At 43.4% G+C, this 19,816-nt stretch overlaps 1 protein-coding gene across 1 annotated transcript in view; it reads left to right on the top strand.

Moving 5' to 3' along the window:
• nrxn3b (neurexin 3b) overlaps positions 1–19,816 on the top strand; it is a 346,576-nt gene that overhangs the window by 308,129 nt on the left and 18,631 nt on the right. The window contains exons 21-22 of the mRNA XM_087852476.1: positions 979–1,068; positions 2,657–2,967. Of these exons, the coding sequence (XP_087708602.1) occupies positions 979–1,068; positions 2,657–2,967 (401 nt within the window). The remainder of the gene's footprint in view (positions 1–978; positions 1,069–2,656; positions 2,968–19,816) is intronic.

Here is a 19,816-nt window from a genome sequence, read left to right as displayed (position 1 = left end):
CTTCTGGATATTGAGTGACATCACACTGTCATTCGTCTCTTTTGTTAGACCTCAAAATGTTTGAAGACGGACTTGTACGTCTCAATTCTCGCTGTCGACAGATCCGCGGCACCTTTCAAAGGGAGAGGATCCCTGTTTGTCAGACAAAATGTTGCATCCCGGCATATTCACAAAGGAAATTTGTAAATGATGCCAGAAATACTCAATGCAGGCTCCAGATTCCCTGCATAAGTGAGGCTATTATTATTACACTACTGTTATATACCTCCAGCCCAACAGGAACATCCCCAGAAGAGGTGGTTGCGTTCTTTTGGTGTTTTTTGAACCCAGAAAGCCTCCCACTATGTCAGTAATGATCTCATTTGTATGCATTGTCCTCTTCAAATCTGTGTCACTGTGGGACTACCACACACCCCCCAAACAGGTCTGCTGTGCTTCAAATTACCACCTCCTCATCTAACGTTGCCTCCTTTTCGCCTCAAAAGCTGCTACAGTAGTTACTACACCAAATCGTTCCTTGGCCCTTGAAATGTGAAAGCAGGTGGTGTCCAGTGGGAGAATTAGCTCACATAAATTACCTCCAATTTGCTTCAGAGAAAGGCGCTTTATGCACGTCTGCCTTTTTAACCACTTGATCTCCTTCCTTTTGTCTCTATTATGTAAAATGACGTAGATGTGATGCATTTCCTGTGTTTTGACTTCTTCTTGCAGGGTTTTTCTTTCCCTACAGTTTGTTTTTCCTCATTGCTGCTGTGTGTGGAGTGTGCTGTATAAATATGAGTTTTAAAACATTTCCACTAAAGTAACGCTACTTTGGGGTAAAAGAAATATACATATATATATACATATATATCATAAAGCTTTTATAAATATTTCTAAACAAAGATAAAACACTTCATAAACCACTGTATAAATGTGTGATGTCTGTTGCTGTTGCCAACTGTTTGAAGCTGTTTGTTAAACTTTCAAACTTTAAAGGCAACAGCGACATTGAGCGCTATCAAATGGCAAATAAGAAAATCCCGTTCAAATATACCCGGCCAGTAGAAGATTGGCTTCAGGACAAAGGTAAATCTTTATCGAACTTCTAGAATGTTCTTTATTTTCTGTCATTTCATCGGCTTGTTCCCTTTCAACCTCTGAGAATGAATAACCATCCCTTAAACCCTTTAAAAAACCAGTAAACCAAAGCAATTTGTTTTATTTTGTTTGTGTTTTTAGCCTTTTCGTCCTTTCCCTTTGGTTCAGTTTTTATGATGCTTTTTTTTATTATTATTTCTTGTCATTTTCTGTCATTGTCATCTTTAAAAAAAAACATGTTGAACCATGGTGTCTAGTTAAAGGGACTGGGAAGTGATTTTATAAACAGTGCAACAACAAGATATGAAATATCAAATGCTGCTAATCTTTTGTGCAAAATTGACTAGGCGGAGGCATTACGCATTATTATCTATGCCGCAACAGTCGGCCGATTGTTTTGAGAGGAGAATTAACTCCCTTGGCTCAAATCCTCTGCAATGTTTGAGAACAAATTAATCAGTGGGCATACCCCCCTGAAAACTTTCCAAACAGCAGGTGCCTCTCCCTGCTGTAATTTATCTGATTGTACTTATACACATCAAACACGATAAAATTCTCACTTGTTTGCCGATGGAGAGCTAATTGGAGCCTTTTTGACGGCAAAGCGTCACAGCGCGCCTGCCAAGGTGCACTGCGCCCTGATAGAGCTGTGCTTTTTTTCCTTTTCCAGTCGCTTAGATTAAAACCAGCACCTTGTTCGTATTTAACATTTTGTGGGGATTTTCCAAAAAAAAGAAGAAGTCTGTTTCCCCTGTTTTTTCTGGTGCTTAATCCATCATAAAAATATCATAAACTGCTTTTAAAATTCATTGCACATAAACATCAGCATAACTTCATCATAAAGTCCCTTTAACAACTGTAAAACAAGGCAGGTTTGGAAAACGAATCCCATTACCGCTGCATGCATGACTCCACACGTGCTATTTCATTTTTCTGTGATATGAACGTTGCCCCTGCCATTTCATACCTAATGTATTATGTATTACATAACAAACAAATGTAGCGGGCTTGCGGTGTTATGTGTCTGTAAATTATACAATGGAGATTTTTAATTATGATTCCTGCATTGTGAAAGTTTGCTGTGCTTTTCTTTCATTGGGAATGCATGAGCAGTGTTTTGATAAGGATATTTGGGCTTCTCCTAATGAAAATCACATGAATTGTAGCAACTGGGCATTGCACATTATATTCCCCCATATACATGCTGTACTTATTGCTCGAGACCCTTTTGTCCACAGAATAACAACAAAGCTGTGGAAAGTGTTACAACACTGCTGCTGCTGTGACGAGTGTATTTGTTTCAGCTCTAGCAGCAGTTTGAAATCTACTTATTGTACAAAATGTACTCAACAGTAGGTAAAAAGTAGGGCAGCTGTAGATACTTTTTTCAGTACAAAGCCAGGTTGCGTCATCATTACAGTTTGAAAACCATCTGCAACTTCTTTTAATCAGGGAAACAAGACATTTCATCAAACGTTCTCTATCACCGCATCTGTCTTGCAATGAAAGTTTCATGTTATCGTTACATTAGATTATCATCTCTTAAGCTTATCAACGCTTTTCCCTCCCGCGCCAGGCCGGCAGTTGACGATCTTCAACACCCAGGCCACTATCTCTATCGGTGGAAACGACCGGAAGCGGCCCTACCAGGGCCAGCTCTCCGGCCTCTACTACAATGGCCTCAAAGTCCTCAACATGGCCGCCGAGGGCCACGTTAACATCAAGGTGAACGGCAGCGTGCGGCTGGTGGGCGACGTCCCCACTAGCCGGGGCGCGGCGCGCACCACCACCTCGGTACCGCCAGAGATGTCCACCACCTTTATAGAGACTACCACCACCTTGTCTACCACAACCACCCGCAAACAGCGCTCACCACCCACTATCCAGGTAAGAGGGTGTATGTGGTGATGTTTCCAGCAGAACTGTTTGTTACCTGTAGACATTCTAGTGATTTATGGAAATAAAAAAAGATGCATAGAGATCTTCAAGAACTCTGCACATGCTTAGAGTTTTCCCATTCCTACGCTGTCACTGGTGTTGTTCTGTCAAAGAGCTGGTGTTGCTCAAGGTAATGCTCAAGGCTTCTCACAAAGAACCCGTCAAGACATCTTTTTGTGCCAGTGATGACTTAAAGGGTGTATTTCAGCCTAAACTATGATCTTCTATCTAACCTAACCAAGTAGCTTTTGGTGCTTTCGACCAATAAATCATGAAGCTGACCTTGAAGATCTTGGAAATTCAAAATTTCATGTATTGTTAACATGACCCCGCTCTACCTCCCTGCAAAGTTCATTCAAAACCTTTTGAGCTATCATCTTTACAGACAGACACGCACACATGCTACCAAAGACCAAACTTCCTTGACAAAGATACTAAATAAAAGAAATGACGAATGAATAAGGGAATGAAAACAGACCAAACCTGAACCACCTTATCTTGGATTTCAATCTCGAGATTAACTCCAGTTCTGGCCCTCCAATATTCAAATGTGGATTTTGTCCCTGTTATAAAAAATGACTGTAGCATCTAATACTTAACAATCAATCAATCAATCAATCAATCAATCTTTATTTATAAAGCACTTTTTATACAGAAATGCTTTACATGGTTAAAAGCAGCCCTCCCCACCCCATCCCGCCCTCCAATTCACTCCCCACACTCTCATTAACATAAGCGGTCATGGATACATACCCCCCCCCCCCCCCCCCCCCCCACACACACACACACACACACACAAACAGACTTGAAGCCCCCCAGCCAGGCTGAGAAGACCCACAGAGCCACAGCAGCCACGGTCGATCACAACCCCGGTGCAGAGAGCGCCCTCCGAGGAAACCTTTGTGCGTTTCTCTGCAGTGACAGCAGCATCTGACAGTGTTTGACACTCAAGGATGGAGACACACTGAATAAACTCACTTGGTTTCAAAATTCTGTCTCGAAAAATGATTTAAATCACTCTTAAAATAATATTTAGTTCAAGTCTACTAATGCAGTACATGCAATAATCGCGCACCGCTGTAATTAGAGAGCTTTAAAGGTTCTGGAGTTGATTACCTAGCCAAATAAGGTTCAAGTCTTATTGCTACATAAGCTGAGCTAACAGTCTTTAGAGTGGCCTCTCCGGACATGAGAGTGGTGTTGATTTTCTCATTTAACTGTCAGCAAGAAAGTGACAAAGCCTACTGTGTTTCCCACCGTGTCAAACTAATGCTAGGAATCTTACACCGTTGGACACATGTGGCACAGGTGACCAGAGCTAAAAATGTGACAAAGGGAAATGTAAAAAAAAGAAGTGCTCTTGTCCCTTTTCTGCACTTAACAGCGTTTCTGTGTCTTCTTTGTGACTTTGCATGGATGGATTGTAGGTTTGTTTCTCTCCTCAATCAGTCAAGGTCAGAATACTGTATCTCTTATCCTATGGAGGATTGAATGCCGCTGCTCACTGAGGCGTGCAAAGCCGGCCTCGCCGCCGCCGCTCCCTTTCTCTACCCGTCTCTCCCTTTTCTCCTTTTTCCGTCTCTCTCTGTCACTCACTCCTATTCCGGCCTGACGGAGGCCTTTCTCCCAATACGTCCTGACCAAGCCAATGATTGTCACTACTGTGCCAAGAAAGTAATCACACCGAGCCGGTCCATTGACACGCACGGGACAAATTGAACCATTCATTGTCCACATTAAAGCAGTAAGTCTCCCTCGGGGGTGAGATGGTGTTGGGGTTGCTTGTTGTATGACAGACAGGGACCACTGTTATCAGCCTCTTCACCTCAACGACAGATAGCCTGACTCACAGCGATGATGGCCCTTCACGTCGGTGCTGTCACTTGTACGTCTGTATCAGAGCGGCGTGGAGGAGGCCACTGCGAGGGAGTCCTGTGATTGGGACTGACATAGCCTTCATATGTGAGGTTTGAAGATCTGGAACAAAGGCAAAGCAGTTCATATTCATTCTGGCTGTGTGGCATCGGTAATCTGCAATGATGCCCGAGCTGAGATACATTACAGCACCGCGTCCGGCACCATCAACAAGGTCACATCAGATAAGAAGTAACGTGGCTTCGCTGGGAAAATGGCATTTTGTGTCACAGGCTATTAATATCAAAGGAAGTCAATAAAGTGTGTGTTTTGAAAGAGCTTTTATACAAAGCACTCTCCTTTTCAAGGTGAAATGATGAACCGATACCTCTTCAGTCAATAACCAGGATGCAGCTGTCGGATACCAGATGATGCACTTTGCTTCCTTAACATTATAATATTTGTAGGGGGGTTTTTTTGCCCTCGCTAACTTTTCACTTTATTTTTGTATTCCTTCTGAGAGCACACCTTGTTCATTCGTCTTCCACAAGCTCCCAATGCGGGGCCTGCTTTGATTCATGCTGCCATGTCACAGAATTTCATTTGCCAAGGCCTTTAATTTTACAGTTCCCTCGTTGGTTGTCAAATACCGTAGTGTGAGAGGTAAGGAGAGGACCTGTACCAGTTTGGCAGATTTCTCCACCCCTCTGGGTAGTATAGGGGAGTTGAGGGATTTGAGCTATCATTAGTGATGTACTGCAGTGCTGAAAGAAAGCTATAGGCAGCTGGACCAGAACATATGTGCAGGAGCTTGAGAAGTGTGGAGGCTAAAATGTGTTTTCTTTTGTATCTGGTGTGTTCTCACACATCTGTGTTTTGTCCGTTTTACCAACACTGCCTGTTTCTTTGTCTGAGGTGAGAAGGGCGAATCCCCTCGACAGCTCAGGATCAGCAGAACGAGCGACGGGGGTGGGACGTGGAGGGAACCAATCTCACGGTTAATTAATGATAGCTCCGCGGGGACATACCGACACGACGGACATGTTTCACTCGCTCTCTGTCACTGTGTTATGTGATTTCACTTAATCTCAGCTCCAATTATGTTTACACGTACATGTTCTCCGTTTTGGAAAACATAGTGGGAATTTTACATTTTAACCTCCTAAGACCCGAACTCTTCCACGGCAGCATTTTTAATTTCTCTTTGATATTTGAGCTGATTGGGGCCCGATGAATGTAAAAACAAAGAATTACCAGATTATTTTTTTACCGTATTGTTGTTTTTATGAAGAATAAGAGCCACATATGAGGATATTTGTTTAAAATGTTGATAGAACAGTAGCATATAATGTCCTCCTAAGTGGATATCAGGCCCATGTAGAGCAAAATTGAGTATTTTGGTCTAAATAACCCAAAATGTGATGTCCACATAGGTGGACGCCAGGTCCTAGGAGGTTAAATGAAAAGAAGGAAAGCTTAAGTATTCATATAATTTACTGAGTAGCAGTTACATCTGCAGTACATAATAATGGTGGGACTCTCCACTATTTGACCGTAGAACTGAAGAAGCTTCTTGGATGAGAGGGGAAACATCTTCAAGCAACCTGAAGAAGTCCAGACGCTTTTCTTTCCAAGCTCCTTGGACCCTCCTGTCTCTTTCCAGCACATTGTGTACAACATAAAAATAGGAAATGAACATTCAGGTAGTAATGTCTATAGTTTTCTCTACAGCACCTTTATACGTCACAATTTGTTCCTCGTTGCCTTGTTAAGAACGGTCTACGAATGCAAACATCAAATATTAACTACATAATGTCTTGTTTACACGATCCTGCTACACTGTTTACTTTAGGCAACAGTGATCTTCAACTTGTCCTCTTAAAATAAAAAGTAGTAGCCTGCTGCGTGAAAGACCGATGCAAGGATGCTAGATGGTTTCTCATTAATGAAGGACACCAGTTTTACACATGAGGTCATGGTTGCTGGAAGTTGTTAGGTACTGCTTCTACATCTGCAGCTCCAGATGGAAAACTTTGAACGGCACTATCATCTGGGAGTGTGACTTCAGAATAAAGTGAGTTTAGCAGGCTTCCACGGCACGCTGCCAGTCTGTGCTTGAGTGTAGTGGCCCAAAGTTACATTAGCCACGACTTCTCGATTTGCTGCTTTGTGGGAGTTTTGTAGACAGCAGGTTTTTTACAAGGGTGGAGTATGGACGCGATATTCAAATTGTTAGCGTAGGTTCATCTTCTAAAAATCATGGCCGAGTTTAAGGTCTCCAAGGACAAATTGATACCATTGGTTGTCACAGTCTGGCGAGGGCAGACTGTAGGGGTTGACAAAAGGACCCAAAACGCAGACTCCAAGGAACAGGGAACAGAACTTGAAATGTTAACAAAAAGCGAGCCGTTTAATATGGCTTATAAAAAAGGTACAAACAAAGGGCAAACTGAAGCAAAATTCACACAAACCTAAACTGGGAAATCTAAACAAACAATAAGAAAAACCTAGACAAGAAACTTGGAAGCATGGCATAGGAAACATGGTGTGGACAACAGACGACCTGACAACGACACACTGAAAACAGAGGACTTAAATACACAGGAGGTGATTAGGGGAAGTGGGAACACATGGAGGAACAGCTGACTGACATGAGCCTAATGACAGGACAAGGGAAGTGAAACTAAATACAATGAACAAAGAACACACGACTCCTTCAAAATAAAACAGGAAACATGAGACAGACATGATGATACAAACTTGATAACATAAGACACGCAGCATGAAACACAAAGGGAAACTTAAATACAGGGGAAGAAAACACAAGGAGTCTAATAACCAAATGAACTTCGCTAATCTAATGAACTTAAACATAAACAACATCCAAATAAACTAAAACTTAAAACGCTGGGTCAACAGACCCAGGAACATGACATTGGTGTATCTATGAGGAGGCTGAGGGTAGCACCATGTGTGTGCATCAGAGTTTTTTGAGTTTGGCTTCATGCTAGGTTTGGGGGAGAGTTGTATAGATTTATGAGATACTGTGGACAGAACATATGAAGCTGGGCATATGAATGATTCTCCATGATGCAAGTTCCTCATGGCCAGTTCTTTCTTAAAAGGGGTTAGACATCTCTCACTTACATTTGCTGGTAATCCAGAATATTCCCGATGCAGAATTGCAAAACAAACACACAGAGGCACAGTTTAAGGCTTTGCCAAAGTCCTTCAGCTCTGCCGAATTTTGTTGGACCAATGAATACATTTTACGCTTGCCAATTTAATGCGGATAGTCGTTTTGGGAATACTCATTAATGCAAGGTTCTCTATCATGGGAGATCAACTTCTCCCGTTCCCAATTAACTCCCGCTGCCGGCGTGAGATGTTTGGGAACAATTAGGATGGGAGGCTGCAATCTACAGTACCATGGGGGAAAACGGCTGAGGGAGAGAGACTGAGAGTGATTTGCATTGTTGCCGTGTTCTAGAAATTGCTCCCGTCCATCATCTTCAACAGGCTCGATGCTCAGGAGACGAGAAAATGAGAGGTAAATTGTTTGTCGTTTAATTGGGCTTTTTTCTGCTGAGATGCAGCAATTGTTGCTATATTGATGCGTTTAGATACGCACGCCACAATTATAGTGACGCTGCGTTGAATGACACAGATTCTGATGTTTTCAGATTCGTTTTGGTGGAGCCTTAAACGGAAGACAGAAATCCATACAGCACCACCTCACACTGTTGCTGGGTACAGTTTTGCTCGCTAAGCTCCATCGCAACATTTCCTCACCGCTCTCCTCAAATTGCTTCCATCGCTCTGTCGGTAAAGTACATCAGGGATGTTGCTGAACACCTGGGGTTATATGATAATCACTGATTTATTCTCTCTTCAAGCGGTGGCAAGGAAGACGCTGCGTGGCGTGCTGGTGTCTCCACATGGTAGCCCGCTAGATGATGTTTGATGAGCGTGTTCATCTGCTCATGTGTGAGAGCAGCGCAGGTGCGAGCACGAGCAGGCGGACGCGCTCCACTTCTCCGGTCGGCCTCTGTGATCACCTTCCCACACTTGCCAGTAATTGTGTAAAGGTCAAACTAGTAGGCAGGTGTTCCTATGATTTCTTTCTTTATTCCTTCTCTTCCTTTCCAATTTCTTTTCTTTGTCGGTATCTCTGGCTACTCTGCACAGCACCGCAGCTCACTGTGTATTCTTGGAGATGAATGCTGGAGGTCCGCTAGTTGCTCGGTGTAGGTCCAATTAGGAGACAGCAGACTGATGGGGATCATGCTGGCGCGTGTGGCTTCATTAAGGCAGACACACACAGACGCACGCACAGACCCACACTCAGAGAGTTTGTACAAGGATCTCTTAATCTTTGTCTCTCGCATTTCCAGCGTGCACAAGCAAATTAAGCTGCTGTAATTTGCATAAGTCTGTGCACACATATAAAAAACAACACTCGGCCCTGTTGTGGCCACATCCACTCACACTGTCAAAACACTGAAGCAAAGCTGTCAAAGATTTTTCATCATGTGCCACCAAATATGCCCCCCTACCACCAACATGACCACCTCATTTCAGCACTGTCATGGACTGTCTGTCTTTTCTGTCACCGGGATTTGTTTCCAGCATCCGGCTGTAATTCCCTCAGTGCTTGTCACCTACACAAGACTGTTTCTATTAGATCTCTCTGTGTGAATATATTTGTAGTTTTATGTCCACAGATCTTGTTTCTTCTTCTTCTGTCTCTTTGTGAGCAAGTCTGTGTGTATGTGTGTGTATGTTTGCATTCAAGGTAGTTTGTCTCTCAGTGTGTGAGAACCAGCAGCTAGCTCCAGGGGTTTTGGACCATGGGAGGTTTTGTAATGGATGTCCCCCCATGCCTCATAACACATCTTATCTGGATCCCCCGGGAATGTGTGTGTGTGTGTGTAAACCTGTCTTGTCAGCCGCCACTGTCACAGCAGGGCACTCACACACCAAGAGGCAAACAAAAAAAAGAGACACATAGCAGCTTCACACCTACACAAACACACACGTGTTGTGCAGTTTGTTTCTGCAGGACATCTAGCACATGTACGGGCTCACCGCATGCTGTGCTCCTCCAGAGATGGCTGACTGGTTAAAACATGATACACATGTCCAACTAAAAACTTTAACTTACAACTGAAGCAAGAATGTGACATGAATGTGACACCACCCAACTGAAACTGTTTCATGTTTATGAGGCCAAAGAATCTTAATCTCTGAATGTTAATTATCAAATATGCAAACCACTAGTCAACCATAGTGCTAATTTAAGCAGCCATGATGTCAAGCTCAGCTGATAGCCATCTGCACAATAAAACACTTGCGGCGTGTCTAAGGCTACGTTCACACTGCAGGCGAAAGCGCATCAAATCTGATTTTTTTGACCCTATGCGACCCATCTATCCCATCATGGTGTGACAGTGTGAACGGCACAAATCCGATATCTTCAAATCCGATCTGGGTCACTTTCGTATGTGGTCCTGAATCCGATACATATCCGATGTTTTAGAAAGCGACTGCTGTTTGATGGTCATGTCGCATTAAATCTGTCTTTTACGTCACCGACACAAAACAGACGCCAATTATCAGCGCCGGAGAAGACATCGCGAACGCTTCCTGGCCATCCAGTGAAACTGTTGGGAAGACAACGTTGGAGAAATGTGAACATTTTATTTGTACTGTATAATCTGCAGATTCTGACAGAAATCTGCAACTATCCTTTGAAGCAGCGCTCCTCTAAAACAGCAATAAGGATCCTTATTAGGTTATTTACTTTATTATGTAAATAACAAAATAACTTAAAGCAAAAATTGGGAAACGTAAAGGCCGAAGTCTTTATATTAAGGTGCATCAGTCAAACAATACTGTTTGCTCTGGGTCTAAACAGAGCGCGTTGTGTGTGACATCATCTTTTGTGCATGCGGCTGCTTTGAGCGTTCACACTAGAGCGCGTTTGCTGTCACATTTTATTTGTAGTGTGAATGAGCAGACAAAAAAATCTGATTTGATCAAAAAATCGGAATTGAGCATCAAGACCTGCAGTGTGAACGTAGCCTTATTTAAGCTGCTTTAGTCTGCCTATGTTGATATAATGCCATTGCTAACACATTGTACGGAAATAGATCCGCGGTTTGAGAGCAGAGAGAGACACAGAGCCCAGCTTTGGTTGGTTCATAAGCTAGCGTACTCCTGGTGCCATTCCCAAACCTGGATAAATGGGAGGCTTTCATCAGAAAGGGAATCCGGCGTAAAATTGGTGCCACATCAAACATGCAGATCTATCGGCTGTGGTGACAGTTTGGGAAATAAGGGAGAAGCTCAGAGGACCCGGCCTCCCAACTGCTGCTGCTCTCCTGTAAGCTGCTTTCCAGCCCACCTCCACACCGGCTCCATTCATTCTGTTTCTGACTTAATCAGAGTCATATCTGTCATAACTGATTCGGGCTCCAACCACTCTACTCCTGCTTTCCTCACAGGCATGTGGAAGAATGGGGACAATCTTCTTTAGTCTATATTTGTCCTGACAAATAACTTTAACCAATCGTTTTAGGCAAAGGATGATCGGTTACGGATGCCTGAGTCATCTTGAATAGTTATTCCAAGCATAACATCACAAATCCATATTCTCCTTCTTATTACGGTCACCTCTCCCAGCGTGCTCGAATGGTCACAATGGAGCACTCGGTATTAAATCCTGCTTTTTAAACCCTTTTTTAAAATTGTGAGGTTGCTGTGAGATCGCACGCTGCACTCTTTGTGGCTTTTAATTAACTTTTTCCCAGCACAACAGTTCTGGGAACAAAACTATTCTAAAAGTTTAACTTTATATTCATGAAGGTCCTGATTTCCTGTTAAAACGCCGCCTTCTGTCTTTACACTAAGAAAGGTCAAAGAGATATTTTATTAAACACAAAACAGACACTGGTTATTGCATGTGTTACTATAGCAACACCATTTTTTTTCAGGTGCAGTTAAGGCTCAAGTTTAGAGCCATATTCACAGGTTTGGTAACTTTACTCCCAGGAATAAAGGATCTACACACACTGCTGCCGTGTGACTACATTTGCAGCCAGCCTGCGATACGCTCTGGAGTTTGTCTGCGAACGACGGAGAAAGAGACTAGATGTATATACGCAGCACTGCTGTATGTGTGCGTGCAGATACCACCGTGTGTCTGTGAGCGGCAGTAGGATTTAATTAAATATGTATCACACAGACAAAGCCTTTGATGTTGCGGAGCAATAATGTGTTCGGTTTCATTGCTCAGCTGAGCTGTTAGCAAAGCCCAGTGATATTTCTCCTCTGTGACCACCGAGAGTCTGAGCAACGTCCAACCAAGCCTGTTGCTTTTAATAGCAGCGAGTCGGGGCTAATTATAAGGACGGGTAGTCATCCTTACGTGTGCGCGAGCATGTATACGATACTGTGAGAGGGCTCCGACGTACAGAATATTTGGAGTAATTTCTCTGTTGGTTAGTGATTATGTTTCAACTTTCATCTTCAAAAACGGGGCAAAATCAAACGCTTAATTTGGTTTGTGCTCATTAAGTACTGAAACCAAAAGGGATCGCGGGCTAATACGGGACGTGATAAACTGCCGGCAACAGCCATTACATGATGCCTCCATTGATTTACAGCTGTGAAGTCATAAAAGCCTCTGACTTTGAAAAGTACTGTAATGGAATGAAAGAGGAGACCAAAACGTAGTCGACAAGACGAAAGAGCCCGTACCAGCTGCTTCACACCTCAGCTGATGGCGTCGTCCTACTTATTGAGTGTTTTCTTCCAGCTGATGAGGTCAGCTGAGTTTTTCTTATAAAGCTGAAAATACAAGCCTACCAAGCTTCAGCCAGTCATGCTTTGGGATGATATGAGACTCGTGAGACACCATTACAGCTATAATGTTATAGAGGTCTTAAGCTGTTAAACTCACTGGTGTTTTGCACAGGATGAAACGGAAGTTGCAGATCGCTGTGAAAAGCCTGGATTAAGAAGACTCATCCAGAATTAAATTTCTCAGTAATGTGATTAGATTTACCGCGAGCCTCGTTAAAATATGTATATTCATGATTTAATAAGACGGAGCCCAAGAGGACATCAAGACCGCATCAATACACAATGAAGGCAGAGACGTTAGAAGGATATTCTGCACAGCAGCAAGTGTTAAACTTAAAAATGCATGTGCGGAGAATAAAATCAGGCAAAAGGAGGAAGCAACGCGCTTCCATTAAAAATGGCGAACATTTGGCGGCACTTGAAATTCCGACAGTGAACACAGAACTCGAGACAAGAACAGATGTTTGCTCCTCTTTTAAATTATCTCGCTGCCGAGCCGTCGTAATCACGTCATCCTGGATTCAAGCCCAGTGTGATTAATGTGGACTTAAAATGTATTAAATTAATTGATTGGCAACAAGTGCGATAACCAGTTTGGTAGCTGGAAAATGAAAAAGTGGAGACTTTGTGTTGTGTTTGTGTTTCGGGCGTTTAACAGTAAACTTGCTGTTTTTGAGTTAATGATCAGAAAAATAAGAAGAGTGCTGCAACAGTCTTGATAAAACACAAGCAGCTGTTCCTCGAGGACACGGCCCGAGTTGTCATCGCAGAGCAGAGAACTCCGGTTGATCCATGTTTTAATAAACAGGCTTTTATTTTAAAATGAACCTCAGTACTTTCATTATTAACAAGCATTCATAAGCAGAAATAAATAAGTCAGCTTGAGTTCTGGGAAATGATGAACGCTGATGATGATGTGATGAGCATCGTTAGCAATTTTCTGGTATTTTATAAACCAGCCAGTCAACAAGAGGTCGTGGAAAAACAGTCCAGATTCATAAAATCCTCAAGAAATTTACTGCCTGGATGAGGTGAGCCTGAACCCTCCGTTAGCTACGCTGTAAAAGGCCTGGGCTGCTGGGGTTTCCCATGATGCACAGTGTTTCTCCTTCACTCTCTATGTGCATTTAATCATTAGTTATTATTCACCTCTGGCTCTCTCCCACAGAGCGCCTCTTGTCCTGTCTCCCTCGCCCCCTACGGGTCGCAGCAGATGGCTGCTCCTCCCCAGCCTGGTTCTGCTGCAAGTTTCTTCCTGTTAGAAGGGAGCTTTTCCTTCCCACTGTCACCGAGTATTTGCTCATAGGGGGTCTTCTGATAGTTGGGATGTTCCTCAGTATGATTGCAACATAAAGCACGTTGAGGCAGCTGCTGTTGTGATTTGGTGCTGTATAAATAAAATTGCTGAAATATTAAATTCAAGTCAACAGTGAGTGTCAGGGAATAACTGAGGGCTTAAATTAATTAACTTACTTTGAAAAAAGACAAAGTGATCTTGTTTTAACTGTGCATTATGCAACACAACCTGGTTTGAAGTTTGAAGCGTTCCCAGTGTCTCGTGAACCTCGATAAAATGAAGCCTTTCCCATTTCCTGTCCTGACTCCACACACACACATGCACCACACTCTCATCTCCTCCCAGCTTTTTTCTTCGGTCACAGCTTTCAGCGAAGCTCGACGCCGCGTCCGCACGAATTCCTCACTTCCACTTTGAACTGAGGACCACAATTGGTAACACAAACCGTAACTCTGACCCAAAATCGCTGCTACAATTTCACCTGAGGACGGCGGGGTCTTGCATAGAGAGGAGAAATTTCTCCACGCGTCCTGCCCGCTCACCTCAGATCTTCTGCCCCTTCCTCTCTCGTGCCCACCCTCTGCCTTCTGGCAGCTTTTGTTTCCGCATTTGTCTGCATGCGTGCATGCGGGCGAGCGTGTTTGTCACAGGGCTTCCCTGATGACCTTGCGCGCTGCACCAGGGGGGTGATTAAGGATCGGGGCCAAAGACCATTTCCTTTTCATGGGAAGATGAATGACCCTGTTTGAAAGTGGCTGCCTATGGCCTCAGGGCAATTAGAGTTTGCTGTGAGCCAGCAACGCTCACTGCTCTGTGTACAAAGGCAGGTCCTTGAGAAAAAGAGAAATACTCGGCACATAACGCATTCTGCTGAAACCAGCCCGCCGCAGTAACGGGGAACAAATTAAATGAATTTTCTTCCCTTTTTTCCCGTCTACCTTTCCAGCTGTTCCCCACCTCTGCTCTCCTCTTGCCTCCTATCCATTTCTCCATGCACTTAGGAAGAAGAAAAAATGTGCTGACTGTAGGGGGGCGCTAAGAAAGGCCCACCAAGGGTGCTCATTCGAAATATCAATATTAGATCTAGCAAACCATTTAGCCTGTGACTTTGTCCCCCTGAATCTGTTCTCGAAGCTCATTTCACTGACGTTTGTAAACTATATTTTAGTGCTATTTGTTTTTGCTTTCCTTCTCCAACAGTTTGATTACTAATGAAGACAAACTGATGGAATATCAGAGCAGGTTCACCGCTGTGTGATATTTATAACATGCTTCTGTGCTGTGCTTTTTTTTCCTGGATAAAGCATCTTATCTGTCACAGAGCAGAAGCAAAAAGAGTTGTGGCAGACTATTGATAGGGATATGGCCTGGTGCCATTGATTCCCACTTGTAATACAAGCCTCTGCCTTGTCAGCCTGTCAAAGCCTAGATCGGACATGATAACGCACGCATCGGGCAGCTGTCAATAGGCGAAGCTTCCACCGTCGAGATGACTATCTTGTTTTGGTGCGAGGGCCGATGGGAACCAGCGAGACAGCGAGAAAGAAGAGATAGTGGTTTGTGCGACTTGTGATTTCTGCCACTTTCTGCGCCACTTCTCTCATATATATATATCTATATATATGTATGTATCCAAGCAGACCATGGGGGAAAAGAAACTGCTTTGAATTGTGTCTTTGATTTGCCCTTGCCTTTTTTGCGTCATCCCTTTGATCTCTGAACGTGCAGCCACATTGGGTATCTGTTGCTACTGGCTGCCAGGATGAGGCGCTCAAGGAAAATTGATTTGTTTGGGGTTTATTCCCATTAGTACAAAGAAAATCAACTTTAGCCACCGGGCACGGCGGCATTGTAAATAAACCAAACTGGGTTTGATAGCAGCGTTGTAATGTGGCTCTGTAATGTGGTGTCTCTTCTCTAATTCTCAAAAGGCTTCGTTTCTCAGTGTTTCCTTCAGCCTCTGGGCCCGAGCTGTGTGAAGGTCATTTGTTATGATAAGACTACGTTGTGTTCGGGAGTAAGCCTCCCGCACCCCTCCCCTCACGCTGTGTCTCGCGTACTGTACTTAAGCATGTGGATCCAGCGCCTCTCCGAGACGCAGCGCTGCTCGTGCTCATATTTCATGTTGTGTTTGTAACCCGGGGGCCGTGGCTGAGCTTTAGCCTTTACTCTGATATTACTGACCCAGGGGAAAACTATAGACAGCAGTCCCAGTACATTGTGTCTTCCTTTTCCCTCGCTGAGCGCGAACCATTGCTTTGATGTGACCGTTCAAATCACTGTCACGCTCAGCAGAATATTCAACCGTAGCCACGGCCGCAGATGCAGCAGCTGCTCTCGTTACCATCCATGTATTTGACGAGTTTTTTTTCCCCAAGTCGAATCATTCACTGCTTAATTAGTGCGACCCCTCAGACGTTGGCTGTCAGCGCACGAAACTTTAGAAATAGTTGGTTATTATCTCACTGTGTGGCATTTTCCCCAAAATGAAGCACAGCATTGTTGAGCCTGTTTAACATCAGCGCTGTGCTGATGTTTCATGTTCTGCTTCCCTCTTTATCTGTGCCGCATAGACAGATTCAGGCGCACGATGTTTCGTTCACCATCAACGTCCGTAGTCGGAGAACTGACTCGCGGCAGGGCTGTAAATGGCGAGTAGTGGGTTTAAGCTCGCCGCTGAACTGAGTTCGCTCATATTTATTATCTGGCACAGGTGTGAAGAGATGGTGAGAATGCACTTTGGTTCCTGCCGGCACTTTATTAGACAGAACGATTCAGCGGTTATGCACAGTGGTAAAAATAATTTGATCCCTGCATCCTTTTATTTATGCAGTTGCACACTTTATCTCTCAACAACAACGACTGGACTCGAGGAGAAAGAGAAGCTGAGCTTTTTTGCTGTATTGAAAAGTGGATTTGATTTGAATCTGGAAGAAATCTGTCAGACACCAGCCCCATTTATCTACTTGATGTATCAGAGCCTGGCAGCCAGCAGCGCTACTGAAGCTGTTAATATGGCAAGAACGGAGCAAGAGTGGAATTTGAATTCTATCTTAAAACAATAATCTCGTGTCCATATGTCCTGACATGCCAATTCTTTCAATACGTTGCTCTTCTTTATACTGGCCCTGTACATACCCCTGCCTAATGTGGCTCCAGTCTGAACCGCTATGCTCTGCCACTCGCACTCATGAAAAGCACAGAATATAGCAGACATCAATGACGTTGATTAACCCTTTAAGACCTACCATAGAACCAAGTCCGCCAGAGCTTATATTATATTTTTACATGCTGTGGAGCCATTTTTGGGAGCATTTCAAGTTGCTATACATCAATACAACCATTATAGCCCAAATTTTAATAATATGTATGCATTAAGTGCATAGTAATTACATAAATTGCAAAAAAGTGCAATAAACTACAGAAAAATGTAAATAGTTTTTGTTTTTTTAACATATATTTCTAGTTAGAGAAATTTAAGAGGCTTATCCCTCAAAACTATAAATACAAAAAAGTTGCACAAAATAGTTTCCCATCACAGGAAATTTATTTTAAGTGTCTTCATAGTTTTATTTTTGAAATACACCAATTTTTATATACTGCAGGAAAAACGAAAATAAATATTATAGTGCAAATTTGCAAAAAAGCAGCATATGCATCAAAATAAACTATTTCCAGCAGTGCAATATGAGTCCTAAGCATCCCAGAAACCACACAGAAAGTTATAAAGTCAAAGATAACTTTTAAAAACACCAGTATAGGCTCATGAGGCTATATGGTAAAAAAAAACTACATTTCCAATGACGCCACTTCCGGTTTCGGGCAGGTCATGGCGGACATGCGATAGTTCACGTTGATGAACGTAGGAAGTGTTATGAACAGCTGATCGGATCGGCAAAGCGTGTTTCTGGAATATTATGTTTTTGTTGCTGCAAGTGCTTTTTATGCAGTTTTTGCAAAGCTATATGTGGAAGGAAACTGTGACCGAGGACAAGCTGATGGCATAAGATGTAAGTACAACTCCTCCGGTTTCATATGCAAAATTATTGCGCTAGCTCACGTGGTTGCAGAGCTACCGGGATTTAAAAATAGTTGCGCAAAACGGAGCGTGCTGCTCTGACCGGCTTTAAAGGGTTAAGGTGGGTTGCAAAGTGGTTTGCAGGTATACAGCAGCCATGTACCATGGGCCAGTTTAATCCCGGGCAATTTTTCATTAGCTGGTCGGTCACTATATATTGGATGTGGAACATGTGAATCACCTGTTGCGATGAACCCCTTAACTTCAGTGGGATTCTTGATGTTTTCTTTCTTTTTGTTGGCATTCTGAGACTCTTCTGGTGTCTTATCTTCGGCCTGCGAGGGCTCCTGGGTTGGGCTCCTGTGCTCTGTATGTAAATAGAGTACATCCATCAGCTGATGTGGGATGACATTAAAATCAGCTGATCTACTGGGATTACAGGAGAACTTGAACTTAACGCCATGTTTGTCAGATTTATGAGGTTGTCTTCCAGTGGACTCCTTAGAGTGAAATTCCCTCTTGTGTTTTGATGTTTTGTGACACTAAAGAGGTAATTCAAACCCAACAGTGCTTTAAGTCTGGAAAACATCCATTTGATTTGTGTTACACGATGTCTACGCAGGCCCGTAGCTAAACAAAATAGAAAAACCAGATGGATTACACAGAACGAATTTAGGCGCAACACCGAGAGTAGGTCACCGATGTTTTGGCAGAACTCGAAACCCAATACACAATCGCTCTAATTATGCGCATAAATAGAACGAAGGAAGATAGTGCAAGTCTAACACACCTCTGCAGGTTGTGTTAGACTTGCAAATAGCGCGTGTAAAACATAAGGCTTTATTCAGACTATGTGAACAGCTTGATTCATTAAAACAGAACCACATGTGTTTCAGTTGATGGCAGAGACCAGTAAGGGAAAACATCTTCATATGAAGTACATTTAAAGGCTGATAATGGGAGAAACGCCTCACACCTTGGCTTATTTAAGCTATAAAACTGCCCGTCGTGTCAGTCCTGCTGTGGCCCTGCCTGGCGTTTTGGCCCCTCCAACCACCGCGTCATCCCCCCTTTAAGATCCGGGGTGGATATTTACGCATCACTCCCCAGTTTCTATATGTTGGGTATTTGTGGGGAGTGATGAGCTCAGAGCCTAGACACAAAACTCCGACTGCATTCTGCTGCTGCAATACATCATTTGAAACCGGAGCTGTCTGACTGAAATAGGTTCTTGCAATAAGAAAGAATTTTAGATTTTGCTCCTTATCTCTCGCACTGAATCGCTTTCAGAAAGGATTTCCTCGCTGCCAGAAAAGCAACTGTGAATCAGTGCAAAGCAAAAGGGTTTTTAAATGTCCACGGGGGAGTGTGGGGGGGTCTGTGTATCGTTTCATTCAGGCCTCATGTTCAGATCTTAATTCCCAAATTAAGAAAAAAATGTAGTCTGAGCAGGTGTAGGCTTTTTATTCTGCTGCTGAAGAGTTTTTTAATAAAAATGTTGCTTTCCCAGCTTCGCGTTTATTGCTAATCAATCTTGCATCCTCTTTGTTCGCTCCCGAGGTCAAGCCCGACTGGTGATGTAGCATGCTCTCCATTCGCTTGCAGAAGTAATTGCAGCTTGGCCTGATAATGGCCTCTGCACCGCTGCTGGCTGATTCACATCACAGGATTCATGATTAAACACCAGAGGAACTTTGTAGAGACAGACGCCCAGTTTCTTTGCAGACTCTGCATTCTGTTTGTGTCGGTGGCGCTACTTTTGA

This window comes from Neolamprologus brichardi, chromosome 15 (genome assembly GCF_056152115.1).
Source record: "Neolamprologus brichardi isolate AB-2024 chromosome 15, ASM5615211v1, whole genome shotgun sequence".
NCBI classification, from domain to species: domain Eukaryota; kingdom Metazoa; phylum Chordata; class Actinopteri; order Cichliformes; family Cichlidae; genus Neolamprologus; species Neolamprologus brichardi.
Note: the sequence above shows the minus strand (reverse complement) of the source record. Positions and strands in the feature narration are given on the sequence as shown.